This window comes from Stegodyphus dumicola, chromosome 8 (genome assembly GCF_044657685.1).
Source record: "Stegodyphus dumicola isolate Sdum_Otavi_A_Nest chromosome 8, ASM4465768v1".
NCBI classification, from domain to species: Eukaryota; Metazoa; Arthropoda; class Arachnida; order Araneae; family Eresidae; genus Stegodyphus; species Stegodyphus dumicola.
In genome coordinates, this window is record NC_140775.1 from 89632231 (window position 1) to 89651885 (window position 19655).

Consider the following 19655-nt stretch of genomic DNA (forward strand, 5'->3'; position numbering starts at 1 on the left):
CAATTTCAGTTAATATAGTGGATTGTGCTGTTCCTTAACTTTCTCATCCAGCTCATTTTTTTTTTTTTTTTTTTTTTTTTTTCAGGCTGTTATTATTAAGCATTTTTATTAAATATTAAAGTTGGAACTTTTGATTATGCTGAAATAATTCTGTAGCTGCAACAGGGTCGACAAAGCAACAGCATGTTTCGATATTCGTTAAACAAAAACTGGAATTGCTGCAAAAAATGGATAAAGGTATACAGTAGAAAGTCCATAATCCAGACATCCATTATCCAGAATGATCTATAATCCGGACCTCAAAGCCACAAACTTTTTTTGTATGCTTTATGCATGTACGTTTAAAGAATAATGGATGGTATAAGCTAGGCTAAAATTATCTTTACTGATTCTAAGACATTTCAGTTAATGTTGCAGATTGCGCTGTTCCTAATCTTCTAATTGGATCTGGCATATTATATTTTGCAGACTGTTGGACCAATTTTATAAAAATTAAGCTTGAACTTTCGATTATGTCAAAAAGAGTTTCCAGTTCTAGAGCTGCCAAAGTATCTACAAAGTGAAAGCATGTTTCAATGTCCATCAAACAAAAAGTGGAATTGCTGCAAAAAATGGATAAAGGCATGTCTGTCTCAAAATTATGCGAGGAGTATGACATTGGAAAGTCAACTGTATATGACATAAGCAAAAAGAAAAAGGAACTTTTTGTAAATTCCGACACCCCACTTGCAATAAATAACAGAAAAAGGGTTTGTTATGCTAAAAGTGACGATCACGACAAAGTGATGATTGAATGGGTCAGACACCGTAGCAGCGAGGGTATGCCATTGACGTGTTCAATGCTAAAGGCTCAAGCCAAAATATTTCATGAAGAAATGAGTGCACATATTCAACAGGTTGGTTAACCAAATTAAAAAATCGCCATGGTATAAGACAATTAAAAATTTCAGGTGAAAAAGCTTCAGCTGATACTGAAGCTGCTGAACAATTTGCAGATGAATTCATTGAACTCATTACTAGTAAACAATTATCTCCAGAACAAATTTACAACACTGATGAAACTGTTCTTTTCTTTCAATATGTACCGCGAAATACCTTGGCAACCTCTACAGAAAAGGCTCCAAGTGGTGTCAAAGATTCCAAAGCGAGACTAACAATTTTAGCATGTGCAAATGCTGCAGGAACGTTTAAGTGCAAACTTTTAGTAAACGGAAAACATGTATGACCTCGAGCATTTAAAGGAGTATCGATTTTTCCCGTTATATATCGTGCAAATAAAAGGGCATGGGTGACACAAGCGTTAATGAATGATTGGTTTGAAAATCATTTTATACCCAAGGCTCGGCGACATTTGAATTCGGTTGGTTTACCTTATGACCCCAAAATAGTCCCGATTGTTGACAACTGTTCGGCGCATACTTCACTTGACAGTTTTAGTGAAAGATAATGTATCCATATTATTCTTCCCTCCAAATTGTACATCTACCATTCTGCCTATGGATATGGGAATAGTGCACGTGCTGAAATGCAAATATAAAGTAGCATTTTTAAAGTCTATGTAAAATTTCTTGAACCATGGCAAGACTATTCAAGACTTTTTGAAATTTTTTAGCATAAAATCTGTTGTGTGGAGCATCGCAAGATCGTGGGAGGATGTGTCTCCAGATACGTTAAAAAATGCTTGGCATAATTTATGGCCAGCTACCATATTTCATGGTGAGGATGATAAAGATGATAGCCGCGACTTTGAAGGTTTTCGGACATCGCAAACTAAAGATGAAATTTTCCAGTTATTGGATTTTGTAAAGAAATGTGTGGAGAAGTGGTAATAAATGAAGATGATATAACAGAAGTTTTTCATTGCGACGACAATGCTCCAATCATCAATCAGTTAACGAACGGATGGTGAAATCTGTAGTATGGCTCTAGATCCAGAAAAAGAAGAAATCCATTAGTGAAGAAAGTGACAGAGGTTATTGAAAATGAAAAAATTTTGATTGACAAGTTAGTCGGTATTCTCGACACAGCAATTACAGGACTTGAACAGTGGAACTTTGTAACTGAACAAGAAATTATGTCTGTTTATAGAATTAAAGAGAAAGTATTAGCACAAAAAACGAAGCAACTTAAACAACTTACATTGAAAAAATGTTTAATAAAGTAAACAAATAAATAATAAGCTTTTTTTTTCTTTTCTTTTTTGTAAATTGTGATACCCTTTAGATTATAAATGCTTTATTATTTCATAAAACACGATTTCATATTTTTAATTTTATAATTTCTACATGCTATCTTACTAGATTTAAACTGATGATCTAATAACGAAAAAAATCCCAAATCCGGAATTCCCGAAGTCACAACAAGTCTGGATCTCAGACTTTGTACTGTATATATATATATATATATATATATATATATATAATAATTTGATAATTTGAATTATCTTTTAACTTGTTTTATAAATTAAACAACAAATATTTATAAACTATAACTAAATACTGAAGAGCTATTAAAAGGCTGACTGCCCTTCCCCTAGTTGTCTTTTGATAATGACCAAGTAATATCCATGTATATGCGGATAATGCAAATGGTTTTATTGTTGAGTAAATTAAGTAAAAATTTTTAAGAAAAAATTAAGCTCAAAAGAATTTTGAAAATTGAAATTTCAGTCTAATTTGCTGGTTTTAAATATTTCAAAATATTAGAAAATCTATTGAGAAAGTTGTCTTTTATTGATTATCTAAATATTTGTTTCAGTTTAAAAAAAATTTAAAAAAAGATAGTTTTTATGAACTTCTTTACTTCATTTCAGCAGAGTAATGCAGTGTTGTAAAATTATGTTTGTAATGTTATATAATTAGTTATGCTACAGTGTAGGGAAATGGATTGTAAATATTTGATTATACAGATTTGTACAGGTAAGCATTTAATAAATGTATTTTTTTAAAGTTTTATTCATTTTATTTATTTATTTTTTTAGTTCTTTACTCTTATGGAGTATTCATAAAAAGAAACCATTGTTTAAAATCAGTGAAGCACATGGATGTGACCCAGAAACTGAGCAAGACAACTGGATTGTTTCATTGTGTGCCTTAAAAAATACAGATCTTCTGGCCTCTGGTAATTTGCATGCATTTTCTAAATGTTATGGAGGCCCACCAGTGGCCGAGCCATAAAGTCGCTGAACACTGGTAGTTCGGTCCGGGGTTCGAATCCCGCGAAAGGACTGGCTGCATGTACGTTTTCATGGTTTTCCCTATGTGTAACGTGTATGCGAGTCAGTTTCCCTTAGAAAGTCCTCCACAAAGGCATCCCTCCCCTTAGGCAGATAGCCCTAGTGTGCTTTGCCATAATTAAATAAACCCGAACCAAACCTAAATGTTATGGTTTATATACTTAATTAATATTGTTGTTTTATTTTAAAGTAGCCTTTATTTCTTTTGAATTTTCTTTTTCAGTATTATTATCCATATTCATACACTTTATATATTTTTATAGTTATATAATGAATTGTTATAAAGCAAGATTTTGTAATTTTCATTCATGTCACTTCATTTTTCTGTAAGAGCTACTACGAACAGACTTCTAGGAAAATTTTGAAACAAAAAGGGAGATATGTGCTAGAGATGAATTTGATATGGTAACATCTATAATATTACTGATTTATTAATAATTGAATAATATAATTATTTCTGTTTAGTATAATCAAAATTCATCATTTAATTTTGACTACTACTTATGAGACTCTGGTAGGTATTCTGCTAAAATGCTTCACTCATTCATCAGGGTTGTTAGGTGGAAAATCATTCTAGTGGGGTGTACTCTAAGAGTTCGAAGGATTTTATCTCACTTACATGATTTAACCTTTTTTATTCTATTCTGTAAATCAGTTAATCCAGTTGGTACATGTGTGTTGGGGTTATGTTTAGATAGTATTTAAACTTGAGTAGGAATATTGATTCTAATAATTTTTATAACACATTTTCATCATTTTATTTCTGTAATGGATATGGAAAAATGATATATTCTTTATGAGATTTCTCTCACATTTAATTGATCACAGGGTTAAGTTCAGGAGATCTGGATGGTCAAGCCATGCAGCAAATTTGCTCTCTTTCCAGGTAATCATCAATTAGCTGAGCTCTATGTGGATGAGCATTGTCATCCATTAAGAGAAACCTAGGACTAACTGCACCCCTGAAAAGTTGAACATAGGCCTCTAAAATTTCTTTTCTATATATTATGGCAGTCAGGGAATCTTTGTCAAACACATGCAGGGGTGTGGGCATTCAACATGCCTGCCCAAACCATTACATGTCCACCACCATAATTATCCCACTTGTAAGCTGAGATCCGTACATGTATGCAGAGAATCAATGTCTAGGCTGAATCTTGACTCATCTGTGAAAGGCAAGGTGCTCCACTGAAGTCTGGTCCAAGGCTCATATTATCATCACCATGCTAAATGCTCTCTCTTGTATACTGTAGTAAACAAGATACATGTGCATGCAAACAGTGGGTCTTCTGGCATACAACCCTATCTCATGAAGTCTTTGGGCAAATATTTGGTGTAATTCTGTGTTAAAATTCTCATATTCAAAACCTAGATCCAAAAAATACCCCTTTATATTTGCAACAGAAATTGTAATGTAATGAAATGAATTTGTAATGACTGTGAAACTTGGGTTCTAACAGCAGCATACAGCTCACACAAAAACTGTGAAGCTGTACATTTATGTGTCATTTGACGAAAGGGCCAAATAATGATTATCTTCTCGATATGGATCCAATTCCTGAAATTGTTTCCACAAATTGCAGACTACATAGAGCGTTACATTGACCTCAGTAGCCATCTGCGCTTGTGGTTGGTCTGCTTCTAATCTACCAACATTTCTCCATCTAATTCCATCATCGATACATTCATGCATACTCATTTTACCTGACACCTTTTAAAATTTACCTAACTCTTGCAAGAAATAAGGGGAAAGTCATAAAGAAGTAAAAAAAAAAAAAAAAAAAAAAAAAAACCCTCTCGTGCTTATATCCACTATCACAGCTCCCCAGACATGCATATGTACTCTTATGTATTCAACTCTGAATATTTGCATAATTCTTCAGTAGCATTATTAGTACTTTTGGTTTCATACTTTTTATAAAAATAGACGTAATTTGCAAATTCTCTTAATTCTGCACACAATTGTATATATATGTATATATATTATAAATTGTTATATGTGTAATAATTTATAAAATTATAGATTATTAAACCCAGATTATTTTATGGAAATAATGCTGTGTGAAATAACTATTGTAAGTTTAGTTAATGGGATATATATATATTTTTTATTTACAAAAAGTTAAAATTCTTAAACTTTATTAGAAGTACATGCAAAATTGAGAAAAAAAATTAATTATAGATGATTTAATGACACAAGGATAATATCATGAGAGGGTATTAGCCTTTTTTCATCAGATCTTTCAATAATTAAGAAATACAGATTAACATTTCTGAACATCTAGACTATATGAGAGAAAATATGTACTTAATTTTTTTTATATTATCTAATTAATTCAGAAAAATATCCTTATGTTAAATCAGTTTTCCAAATTTAAAATTATTTGCAATAAGTAAAAGAAAATTTTCAAAAATGAAGTAAATTTAAATAAAAATAGGAGTACAAAGTACAACTTGAAATACAATTCATGAATCTAGATGAAAGTCACATCATGTTGTTACAAATAATTACAAAATAAGCCATTTAATGACTTCAAAAAATTGCTACTTATTGTAGTATCCCTTTTTTCTAAATTTAGATCTAAAAATTAAATTAAAAAGTGCTTAAGAGTTACAAAATAACCATTTCCAGTTAACATTTTTTATGAATAATGATGGCAAGAAAATTAGGAACTGGACTTTTTGCTTGCAGTTTAGTATACAGTCAAAAGTCTTTAATCCGGACTCGTCGGGACTTCGGCGATTCCGGATTATCGATTTTTCCGGATTATAGATCATCAGTTTAAATCTGGTAAGATGGCATGCAGAAATTATAAAATTAAAAATATGAAACCGTAATTTATAAAATAATGAGCAATTATGATCTAAAGGGTATCCAAATTTACCAAAAAAGAAGCTTAATATTTATTTGTTTACTTTATTAAACATTTCTTTTAACGCGCGGATGCGTAAAGCATACCTTACTCATAGCCGAAATTAGAAAATTGCAACCAGAAAACTATGTGATTTGTATTCGTGATATTTATAATGACGAGGAATTTGATTTAAATCATATCAAAGACGGAGTACATCGAAATTAAATACTACATTTAGTAAGGAATTATAAGCCGACTAAAATAAAAACATCTGCCCTGAAGATAACGATAGTGTTGACAGATCAACTTCCAGTTCATTGCGCGCCGCGACGTGCCCCCCCCCCCGCGCAGAGCAGCGTGAAATTGATAAACAGATTTCGGAACGGTTAGATAAACAAAGGATATGCTTTTATCCATTTTTTGTAGCAATTCGTTTTTTGTTTGATGGACATCGAAACATACTTTCGTTTTCTAGATCCTTTGGGAGCTCCAGCATCGGAAATTCTATTTGACATAATCGAAAGTTCAAGCTTACTTTTATAAAATTGCTCTTACAGTCTGCAAAAAATAATAAGCCGGATCCAATTTGAAGATTAAGGAACAACGCAATTATCAACATTAACTGAAATAGATAATTAGATAATTTTAGCTTTTACCGTCCGTTATACATTAAACGCGCACGCGAAAACGTATTCTGCACTTGCGCAGATGCATATGCGCAGTCGTAAATGTCTTGCGCGCACGAGTAAAACGCCTATGCGCATGCGTCAATGCGGCGCATGCGCAGAAAGATTTTAGCTTTGAGGTCCGGATTATAGATCATTTCGGATTACGGGTGTCCGAATTAACGACTTTTGACTGTAGTTGTACAATCAAAAGTGGCCATTTTTGGCTAAAAATCTTCAACTAAATACTTACTCGTGTTGGCTTTAGTTTTCCACATGCAAATTTTGATCGGAGGTCGATCGGCGGTAAGCTAACGTGGTTGCCGCTGATTGGCCGATGACGTCAAGATCGGCGGGTTGGCCGAATATAATATATATGTACGCCGGTATCGCCGAAATTGTTTTTGGTGTTCTTGTTCTCTTGTGTTATTATGAGTTAGATAATGCTACTTTGCTTTCACTAAATGATTTTAAATGTAAAGGCTAAAGTGTTAGCTCTTTTATTTTATTTACGGAATAAAGCAAGGATTTTATTTAGTTTAGTCTTAGCTTTATTTTAAGGGAAGCAAAACATGCTTTGCCTTTATCACCACTGCCAACAGGGTTATGGGCCCAGCGTCAACAGCTAATCAGTCATCCAGTTCAACTCAGCTTTGAAGGAATGTAGGTGAAGAGGGCCGTTATCCACGAAAAAAAGCTGACCTGTCTTAGAAGTTTGTTTAAGTCGTTGTGCTCACACTTAATTGAAGATGTCATTACTACCTGAAGGTTTTGAGTTGTTAAACCATGACAACTGGGATCGATGGAAAGTCGACATGAAAATGCTGTTACTGGATAGAAATTGTTGGAGCTTCATAGAGGACAAAGAAGAAGAATTAGATAAAAGTGCAACAAAGCGTGAAAAGCAGGATTTTACACTGAGGGAGAACAGAGCCTTCACTACATTATATTACGGAATTAAAGCTGAGTTCAGACCGCTGATACAAGAATGTTCAAGTGGTAAAGAAGCGTGGGAAGTTCTACAGAAGCAATTCGAACCCAAAACAAGAGCAAGGATAATTCAGTTACTGGATGAATTTTTTAGTATTAGATATACGCCAAATGAAGAAATAGGATTATTCATTGCAAGAATAAGAATGACTGCAAAGAAGTTGGCTGAATCTGGTCACAACTTGGCAGATCTTTTTAAAGGATTTCAGGCAATAAGGAGATTACCCCAAGAATACTCCGGCATTGTACAGTTGATATATAGGTGGAAGGATGAAGATTTTACGCTGGAAAGAATTGCTGAAGAGCTGGTAAGGGAAGAAAGCTGACTTCGCCAGGTAATTGCCGATTTAGAAGACAGCAAGGTAAGCGTGTTTAATACTATTAGTTTAAACTCAGGGAAAGATAAAGTTGAAAACAAAACTAAATCTAAGCAAAAAATGGGGAATATGAGAATAGGACCTTGTTTCAGATGTCATAAATTTGGGCACTTAATTGCTCAATGTAAAGAAAATGTAAGTAAAAATCAGAAGTTTAAAATAGACGATAAAAATGGACAGTTTAAAGATAAAGAATTAATGTTAGTAGAAAATTATGTAACAACTACAGATAAAGGAGGTAACGCAGATAAATTTAATTGGGTCGTAGATACTGCAGCTACAACTCATTTCTGTAATAATAGAAATTTAATGACAAATTTCGAAGAAATAAACGATATACGTATGTCTTTAGCTGTAGGAAATTGTGAAAGCAAAGTACTAGGAAAGGGTACTGTCAAATTTGCAGTAAAAGTAAGCAATCGAATAAATTGGATTGAGTTAGATAATGTGTTATATAATCCAAATCTAAGAAGAAATTTATTATCGGGAGCAAGTTTAGAAAAGGCTGGTGCTCATTTTGTAATTTCAAAAGGGAAGATGTGGATATACTTTAATAATTGAGATAGATTATGCTACGTTAAACGATATGACGGACTTTATCACGTAAAACCATTTAGATATGCAACAGGTAAAAGGGAAGCTGGTTACGGTACAGAAATTGGAAAGTTAAATAAAATAGACGATGCAATGCTATGGCATCGGAGATTTAGCCACGTAAATTTTGATTATATTGAGAAAACTAGTAAGAATCAAAGCGTGAAAGGGTTACCAGAAATTGAAAAACCAATAGAGAGGTGTAAATCGTGTATTATTGCTAAATCTAGTAGAATAACTTTTAAATCTGTTCCGAAGAGATCGGATAAACCATTGCAGTTGGTTTATTTAGACGTTTGTGGCCCACTACCAGTTCCATCTAAGGGTGGGAGTAAATATTTTCTTGCTATTATAGATGACTATAGTGGATTAGTAACAATGTATTGTATGAAAAATAAAAACGAATCGTTCTACAACTTTAAGAATTATCATAGGCAAATGGAAAGACTGACAAATAGAAAATTAATAAGTATACGCACTGATAATGGTGGGGAATTCTGTAATAGGCAATTCGAAGGGTACTTAGCCGAAAATGGAATTAGTGTTGAACGCACGAACGCGTACACCCCAGAAGAGAACGGTGTGTGTGAACGTTTTAACCGAACGGCATTAGACACAGTTAAAGCTATGCTTAATGACAGTAAAATGGGAAAAGAATGGTGGGCAGAAGCTCTTGGCTGTTTCGTACATACGTGGAACAGAGTATGTCATAAAAGCAACCGAACCCCTTATGAAAAGTTCCTAAATAGAAAACCCAGTGTTGTTTATTTTAAAGTATTTGGTTGTAAAGCCTATGTTGGCGTGCCAAAACAGATTAGGAATAAATTAGAAATGAGGTGCAAAGAAGGAATCATGGTAGGATATGCGAAGGAAACTAGAGGTTATAGGATATGGCTGCCAGAAGAACGCAAATTAACAGAAACCTGTAATGTGAAGTTCGATGAAAAACTGTATGCAGCAAATGGCATCCTGGAACAGAAATCAAAACCTAAATTTAAAAGACTAGAGGAATCTGAGCTATTAGTAGAATCAGATGAAGAACAGGAAATTTCTAGAGAAGAAATAAAGTTGTCAGATGACAAATCTACTCCGAAAGAAGTATCAGACTTAAACTGGCAAAGAAAAGCAGTTAAAAGGCCAGATGGAACACGTACAGACATACATTATTATGTAGAGGGAACAGACACCCGTTTTAAATCCTATAATGATATTGAAAAGTATTGTGAGGCAAGAAATATTAAATATGAAAAAGATAAGTTCGATTTTAGTGGAAAAACCGAATACTCGGGGAAAGTTAATTTCGTGGAACAGGAGACTAGTTCTGCGTCTGAAGAGGCAAATTCCGTAGAAATAGTTATCCCACAAAATTTTAAAGAAGCACGAGAATCAGTAATTGCCGAAGAATGGGATAAGGCAATGAAAGAAGAAATCGACACAATAAAGAAAAGAAAGGTTTGGGAATTAGTCGAAAAGCCAGAAAATAAAACTATAATAGGAAACAAATGGGTCTATACGCTAAAAAGAAATGAAAAGAATCAAGTGGTTAGATACAAAGCACGCTTAGTAGCACAGGGATTCAGGCAGAAAAGGGGTGAAGATTTTGATGACGTTTACAGTCCTGTAGTAAATTTTTCAATCATAAGAATATTTTTCACTATACTGGTATGTTTATATGGATGGACTAATTGTCAGTTAGATGTAAAGAACGCATATTTATATGCAAACCTAAATGAGAAATTATATATGACCCAACCAGAGGGATTTATCGAAGAGAAAAATAAAGTGTGTTTATTACACAAGGCCATTTACGGTCTACATCAAAGCGGCCGTGAATGGTTTTGTGAATTTGAAAGTACTTTAGAAAATCTACATTTTAAGAAAATACAATGGTGTAATTGTGTTTATAAGGGTTCAAATGTAATTAATTATCTTGTTATATGTAGATGATATGGTGATTTTTAGTAAAGATCAATATAGTATAGATAAAGTAATTTCACAACTGAGTAAGTTTTTTGATCTTAAAGTATTAGGCAAAACTAAAACGTTACTTGGAATTGAATTCTTAGAGAATGAAAATGGGTTTTTTATACATCAGCAAAAATATATCGAAGAAATTTTTGAAAAATTTAAACATTTCCAGATACCAATAACTTCACTTCCCATAGCTAAGGGCACTATTCTTACAAAATTAGATTGTCCATCTAGAAGTGCAGAAATTACGGAAATGCATACATTACCCTTTAGAAATCTGTTAGGATGTTTAGGTTTTGTAGCTAACAGGACAAGGCCTGATATTACATATGCAGTGAATATCTTATCACAATTTCAGGAGAATCCTGGAATTAGGCATTGGGAAGCATTGCTGAAATTGCTTGGTTATCTCAATAGTACTAAATTATATAAGTTAAACTTATCAAAGATTAAACATCTAAATTTACATTGTTAGTCAGATGCTGATTATGCAAGTAATAGAGATGACCGCGTGTCCATGGGAGGATTTATATTATATTTAGATGAAGTACCGGTAATCTGGAAAACTGTTAAACAAAAATGTGTAAGTTTATCAACCATGGAAGCGGAGTATATCGCCTTATCTGAAGCAGCGAAGGAATTAATGTGGACGAAAAATGTCTTACAAGATGAAATTTTAAAGTTTAATTTAAGAGAGTGTAAACTATTTTGTGATAACAAGTCTGCCATTGATTTTTCTAGATCGCCAATAGAAAATCGCCGAACTAAGCACATAGACGTAAAATATCACTTTGTTAGAAGACTAGTAAATGATGGAGTGTTTGACCTTGAATTTATCACCAGTAAATTAAATACTGTCGACTTATTTACAAAAGCAGTGACTGCTGTTAATTTAAGAAAGTTTTGTTTAGATGTTTTCAGTGTTTAAAGACAATAAGTATTTTTGTATAATAGAACTGAACTATGAACTTCTGTGAAAGTTTTGTTTTTGTCTTTGCATGGGGAAAAGAGGGCCGTTTGTTGGCTTTAGTTTTCCACATGCAAATTTTGATCGGAGGTCGATCGGCGGTAAGCTAACGTGGTTGCCGCTGATTGGCCGATGACGTCAAGATCGGCGGGTTGGCCGAATATAATATATATGTACGCCGGTATCGCCGAAATTGTTTTTGGTGTTCTTGTTCTCTTGTGTTATTATGAGTTAGCATAATGCTACTTTGCTTTCACTAAATGATTTTAAATGTAAAGGCTAAAGTGTTAGCTCTTTTATTTTATTTACGGAATAAAGCAAGGATTTTATTTAGTTTAGTCTTAGCTTTATTTTAAGGGAAGCAAAGCATGCTTTGCCTTTATCACCACTGCCAACAACTCGTACATATTAAAAAACAGTATACAGTCGAAAGTCGTTAATTCGGACACCCATAATCTGGAATGATCTATAATCCAGACCTCAAAGCTACAAACTTTCTGCGCATGCATCGCGTTGACGCATGCGCATAGGCGTTTACATGCACGCGTAAGACCTTTACAGCTGCGAATATGCTTGTGCGCATGCTCATAAAACGTTTACGCATGCGCGTTTAATGTATAACGGACTGTGTAAGCTAAGCTAAAATTATCTAATTCAGTTAATGTTGCAGATTGCATTGTTCCTTAATCTTCGAATTGGATCCGGCTTATTATTTTTTGCAGACTGTTAGAGCAATTTTATAAAAGTAAGCTTAAACTTTCTCTTTAATTCTCTATTATATCAAATAGAATTTCCGATATATATTTGTTAATATGTAAAGGATCTAAAGCGAAAGTATGTTTCGAAGTCCGAAATCTGTTTATCAATTTCACGCTGCTGGGTGGGGGGACCGCTGCGGCACACAATGAATTGGAAGTTGATCTGTCAGCACTATCCTTATCTTCACGGCAGTTGTTTTTATTTTATTTGGCTTATAATTCCTTATCAAATGTAGTATTTCATCTCGATGTGCTCCGTCTTTGATATGATTTAAAACAAGTTCCTCGTCATTATAATTCGCTTCCGATAGTGAAGAAAGTGACAGAGGTTATTGGAAACGAAGAATTTCGATTGACAAATTAGTCGGTATTCTTGACACAGCAATTATAGAACTTGAACAGCGGAACTTTGTAACTAAACAAGAAATTATGTCTGTTTAATAGAATTAAAGAGAAAGTATTACAGTCAAAAGTCGTTAATTCGGACACCCGTAATCCGAAATGATCTATAATCCGGACCTCAAAGCTAAAATCTTTCTGCGCATGCGCCGCATTGACGCATGCGCATAGGCGTTTTACTCGTGCACGCAAGACATTTACGACTGCGCATATGCATCTACGCAAGTGCAGAATACGTTTTCGCGTGCGCGTTTAATGTATAACGGACGGTAAAAGCTAAAATTATCTAATTATCTATTTCAGTTAATGTTGATAATTGCGTTGTTCCTTAATCTTCAAATTGGATCCGGCTTATTATTTTTTGCAGACTGTAAGAGCAATTTTCTAAAAGTAAGCTTGAACTTTCGATTATGTCAAATAGAATTTTCGATGCTGGAGCTCCCAAAGGATCTAGAAAACGAAAGTATGTTTCGATGTCCATCAAACAAAAAACGAATTGCTACAAAAAATGGATAAAAGCATATCCTTTGTTTATCTAACCGTTCCGAAATCTGTTTATCAATTTCACGCTGCTCTGCGCGGGGGGGGGGGGCACGTCGCGGCGCGCAATGAACTGGAAGTTGATCTGTCAACACTATCGTTATCTTCAGGGCAGATGTTTTTATTTTAGTCGGCTTATAATTCCTTACTAAATGTAGTATTTAATTTCGATGTACTCCGTCTTTGATATGATTTAAATCAAATTCCTCGTCATTATAAATATCACGAATACAAATCACATAGTTTTCTGGTTGCAATTTTCTAATTTCGGCTATGAGTAAGGTATGCTTTACGCATCCGCGCGTTAAAAGAAATGTTTAATAAAGTAAACAAATAAATATTCGGCTTCTTTTTTGGTAAATTTGGATACCCTTTAGATCATAATTGCTCATTATTTTATAAATTACGGTTTCATATTTTTAATTTTGTAATTTTTGCATGCCATCTTACCAGATTTAAACTGATGATCTATAATCCGGAAAATCGATAATCCGGAATCGCCGAAGTCCCGACGAGTCCGAATTAACGACTTTTGACTGTATTGGCTAATAAACATGTAACTCTGTTTGTTAAAGAAAGCAAGCTGGCAATCTTGGCAAATAAATTTGATACTAAAGAATACTGCTGATTTTTCGAGAAGCAAAGAAATAATATTATATGCATAAGATTGCCGGCATGAAATTCTGGTGTTTACTATTTGGCGAATGAAAGCATGGGGTTGTTGCAACCAAAAATGGTCAAAATGTTCATTACATTTGACCATTTTTGGTGGAAATCGGATGTAAATTATTTATAATTACTTTTGGCTAAAAGTTAAGGAAATAGAAAGATAGCAACAAATAATCTTCATGCAAAATTATCATCTTTTTTAGCACCTTTTTAAATTAAAATAGCTTGTTGTTAAAAGAATAATTGCCAGAAACTGTATTTGGAAAACTTGAGAAAGGGATTTACTAATTATAATATACAAATCTCAATTCTTAATTTACTTATCCTGCATTATTCTTCTAGAAGGTTTTGAATAGTGCAGTCTTTATTTAAAAAGATTAAAGATTAAATTGGTAATTAACACCAGCTTTTTTAAGGGAAAATAAATAACAACTTTTTTAGGAATTTGATTTTTTTATTAATGTGTCTTTTAGTAAATTAATTTCTTCTTTATTAATTTCTTCTTTTAATATTAGACTGCTCATTAATTAATTTTATAGTCTCAATTTTAAATTCCCCTCTTTTATCATAAAGTTTAATTTTATAGTAATCAAAGTATGTATAATCAAGGTATTCTATTTCATTTTGACTTGTATTAGTTTTATTTATTACTAAGCAAGTAGGATAAACGGTGCAATTTTCAAGGTATCTAAAATTATTAATTGTTTTATCAATATTGGTTGGCTGAAATACTTGTTTTGTTGGTGGCTGCTTAAATTTTTTATTGTGGGACCTGCGGTTCTAAGATTTAGATTGCTTTTAATCTGCCCTATATACAGAGTGGTTATAATTAAAGTGACCCTATTTAGATCCCTGTAGAACCCGTTCTGCCTATCAGATTTTGATGTAGCTTGGTATATCCATTACATGGACTATGGGGAAAAGATTTTTGCAATAAAAAAAATAGTTCAAGTTTTGACCACTAAATGGCAGTTTTCAAAAATTCCTTATGCAAATTAGTCAAATCTAGAGTCAGAAAATCACTCTGCATGCCTTTGTCATCGTTAATCATGCCCATACATGAGAAAGATCGAGCTTTACTGATAAAACTGTTTTATCAAAATAGCAGCAATAGCTTAGCTGCATTGCGTGAATATCGTCATTTAAAGAGATTGTGAAAAGGGCCCATGTCGAAGAATGGTTTTCCCCCCAGGTAGTCAAAATTTGAACTACTTTTTATTGCAGAAATCGTTTCCCCATGGTCCATATAACATATATACCAAATTTCATCAAAGTTCAATAAGTAGAACAGGTTCTAGAGGGGTCTGAATAGGGTTGCTTTAATTATAACCACCCTGTATTTTAAATTACATTTAATGCAAGTGAGAAGTTGAAAATTTTTCAAAGAAACTTTTTTTTAATAGCTAATGGGTTAGTTCGCATTGCATTAGATCTACAGTAAGGCATTTGTAATTGATAAATTCTCCTATTTGAATATTGGTTAAACAAGCCTAAGCTAAAAGCAGGGCTGTGGAATCATTAGAGAAAATGATTGACTCCAATGACTTCTGGATTTAAAGACTCCAACTCCCTCGTATACACATGTGTTACAGCTTATTGTTTTTAAATATAAAATAAGTAATAAATACTACAGAAAAAAACTGACGCCATAGCAGATTATTTATATTAATTAGCATTTATTATGAAATGGAAAAACTGGCATTAGTAATTTCCAAGAAACAGTATAGCTTCAGCAAGATCTTCTTTGATAGAGGACTGTATACTCGATTTGATAAACTTCAGAGCTGAGAATAGTCTTTCCACGCTAACTTGAGTAGGAGGAAGATCTGTTACTGTTAGGGCTACTTCTTTTAACTTTTCAGGATAGGTATGTATAAGTTCTGAAAGAGGTGTCTTTCAAGAGCCATCGTATTTCTCTGTTTTTTCAAGGACTGTGTAAAAATCTTGTTTGTAGTTTTTCATTTTTATATTTAAAGGCTCTTGATTCTTTATTTTCATTTACTTTGCTTTAGCCTTTTCATTACTATCCAAATATTTCTCAAAATATAATTCATCATTGGAAAAAGATGAAGAGACTCAGTTGAAATGTTGGCAGACTCTCCTGATTTGAATACTCCAATTGTTCTGAGATAATTTCATTCTTAGTTAGATGGCTTTCTTTGCTTATTTAATTTGTTCATCATCCAACAAAATTCCGTGTTTTAGATCTGTCATATAATATGTCAATAAAATAGAAAATAACTAAATGCTTATTAATGTATATAGTCCATAAATAAAAATAATAACTCAGTTTGTCAATTTTTTTTTCAATTCCTTTTAATTTCATTTCAAATTAAAACTGTCCAGTTTAATTTGAAACCAACAAAACAGCAGTTAACAAAAACCAGAGTCAATTTGTTTTTAGCAGCTCCAGCTCCAACTTGTTTTACCCCAAAATCTTTCTAACTCTGATTCTGACGCTATTACTCTGGATCCACAGCCCTGGCTAAAAGTACAGAGGGAGCTAACTTAAGATTTTTGAAAGTAGAATTTGAAACCAATAATCCTGGATTGTAATGATTTAAAAATGGAAAGCCAAAATTTAATTACTTAAGGTGAAATTTAATTGATACTCTAAAACTGCTTCTTTAAAGTAATGAAAGCATGAAGTGAAATAATAAAATACTTCATTGAAAACTTCGAATTAAAATTTTAACTTAAAAAAAAATAGCATATAATCCAAAGAATTTAAAAAGTAAGTGAAACTTTAGTGAAAAGGCTTATTTAAAACTCACAAGAAGCAATTAAAAACTTCACTTTCATTAGAACACAATCGAAACACTACTGTAACGATCTTCATAGCCTCGATTGTGTTCTAATGCGAAATGTGAATGTGTTCTAATGTAAACATTGCAACAACATGAAGGAATAATTACTAAGTGGTTACGCATGCGTGGAATGAGAACCGGTCGCTTGTTCGGTGTATATAAAAGACTAAACACCACCAGAGGTTACCACTGTCCTGTCCTTCTCAAGGAAAATCTTTCAGTGTCACTCCAGCAGACAATTTATTGGGTCTAATGGTAATTATACATGGGCAAACAAGGCCTAATTCTGACATAGATGCAGATAGTACATAAGTTTGAGAAAACACAAGTTTTGGGAACTGTTACAGGGCAAGAATTTAAGTGCCTTACATTGCATCTACTTTGCCAGGTATGTTAATCAAGACACCAATGTACATTAAAATAGTAATAATGATGATATTAAAAAAATAAAAATAAAAATAGCAATAATAATAATAATAATAATTTAAACACAGGCTATGAGTATCATAAGATTTAAGTAATATGTCTCCAGCATATTATGCTTGAAATTTGCTCCAGAGTGTGTACACAATCAATAAAATAACATAAACTCATCAAGTACAAAACATAAGTTATGAGGAAAATGTGTTTGAAACACGTATCCATACGCTACTATGCATTTATTCCCGCAAAGTAACGATTACTTTTTCTACTTTTCTTTGTACTGCGTTTATTTTTGTAATGCTGTCAGCCCATTGTGTCCAGTACTGACCAGCAGGGGTATGTAGATGTTGATTAAGTGCACCAGTGCAATTGCAGAGATAGTAATCTGAGTCTCTTGTCTCCCTGCAATGACATAGAACACATATGTGTCATGCAAATGGAAGCCGTTCAGGTACACCAGAAAAGGTCCATGTCCTGTGAAATATTGTGTTAGGTATCCATTAGAAATTTTTAATTCAGAGCTCACTTTAAGAAAGAATTTTAAAATGTTCTTTCTGTGATCTGATTCTTGCAACGCAGCCACCACTGCTGAAATAACTTTTCCTTTGTTCTGTTTTTGGAAAAAAGCTATTGGAAATTTAATTGGTGCTCCTTGAGGTTGGTGTTGTTAGCCACAGTTTTAGCTAACTTGTCAGCTTCCTCATTACCTGTAATCCCAACATGGGCTGGGACCCATTTAAGATGTGGATGGTTTACTACTGAAAGTTGTAGAAGCAGTTTTCTGATATTAATTACCTGGTCACTGCTACTATTCAGCTTTTAACTGCTGCTATCTGGAGGCTGAATCTGTATAAATTGTTGTTGTACCAGGAAGATAGTTAGATGCGTATAAGATGGCACCTTTAATTACCACCAGTTTTGCTTGAAAGACTGTGTTATTCTTGTTTAATCGTCTCGACCAGGAATAGGTAATATGTCCTTCTTCCATAACACAGAAGGCATTGCCAATACCTCTTTTGGTACCTTCTGTGTATATAGAAATATTGTTCTTGTTTGGAGATGTGTATGTTATGGGGGTATAATCTGTGAAGTCTATATGTACTGGATGTCCTATTAACTGTTGGTGTCTGGATACATAGTCTGAGTGAATGAGACTAAGTCCTCATAACTCTGTATCGATCTCATGCTGGAAAGCCAGGGCTTCCCTTTCTGCTACCAGGTTAAGTGGAGGAAGTCCTGCAAGTCCCTGGAGAGCTTAAGTAGGCATGGTTCTATAGCCCTTGCAGATTAGTAGAAGTTGTAGTCTCTGTATGGTCAGGAGTTGCTGTCTCATGCTGTTTGTGGACTGTAAAGTTGCACTGAAATCTGTTTATGGTCTTCTGTCAGGTGAACATTTAATTAGAAGTCTATGCCTCTTCACCAGCGGAAGGTGCCATACCAGCAACTAATGGAGTTCGAACGAGGCCACATCATCAGTATGCAAGAGGGTGGAGCACTGAGCAATCACAGTCTGCACACAGTGTTTTGCCCAGTTATGCATGTTTGGAAGAAATGGATAGAGATGAACCAAACAAGGTGCAGTCCTGGTAATAAGACACATTATAGTACAATGGCGCAGACAGCATCCACATGGCAACGTGGTGATGAATTGTACAGCTTCCTTTTACGTGTTAGCACAACATTGGAGTGCAGCTACAGGTGTTGTTTTATCTGGCTTCATTGTTCATTGCTGTCTGCTGCGGCATGAACTGCGTGCAAAGTTTTCTGTATGCAGGATTCCCCTGTTGCTGAATCACAGATGCTTGTGATTTCAAGGGGCCCACCAACAGAGTGTGTGGTGTGCCTTGTGGCAACAAATTGTTTTCTCCAATGAATCTCACTACAGTCTGGATTGCAGTGATTTAAGAGTACACATCAGACATTACAGAGGATACGCCTGCTCCCATAGTGTGTTATCCAGCATTATACTGCACAAATGCCTGGCATCATGGTGTGGAGAGCTATTGGGTATAATTGTCAATCCCATCTAATGCAGATTCTGGGTAACCTCTACAGTGATTGCTACATAAGGGAAGTTGTGGAGCCAGAGGTCCTTCCTATTCTTTGACGCATTTCAGGCTCTTTATTTCAGCATGATAATGCCCATGTATATGTTTCACAGACTGCACAAGCTTTGTTTATAGTATAACAGGTTTCATTTCTTCCATTGTCTGATCACACATGGGGCACACACTAAGACTAACTTTGGGATCAAGTTGAAGCCATATGGAATGCCATTCCCATCATTCAGGACCTGTATGATTCAATGCCACAATGTGTACAGGCTCTCATTGCTCAGTGTGGTAGACACACAAAGTACTGATTACCGACATTTATTTTGTTTTTGTGTTGTGTAAATTTGAATG

At 33.9% G+C, this 19655-nt stretch overlaps 1 protein-coding gene across 2 annotated transcripts in view; it reads left to right on the forward strand.

Annotated features, from left to right (window-relative positions):
• The window catches only part of U3-55K (U3 small nuclear riboprotein factor 55K), an 87086-nt gene that overhangs the window by 63012 nt on the left and 4419 nt on the right, over positions 1-19655 (forward strand). For both annotated transcript variants that reach the window (XM_085822104.1, XM_085822105.1), the window contains one exon: positions 2981-3120. In XM_085822104.1, coding sequence (XP_085678230.1) covers positions 2981-3120 — 140 coding nt within the window. The remainder of the gene's footprint in view (positions 1-2980; positions 3121-19655) is intronic.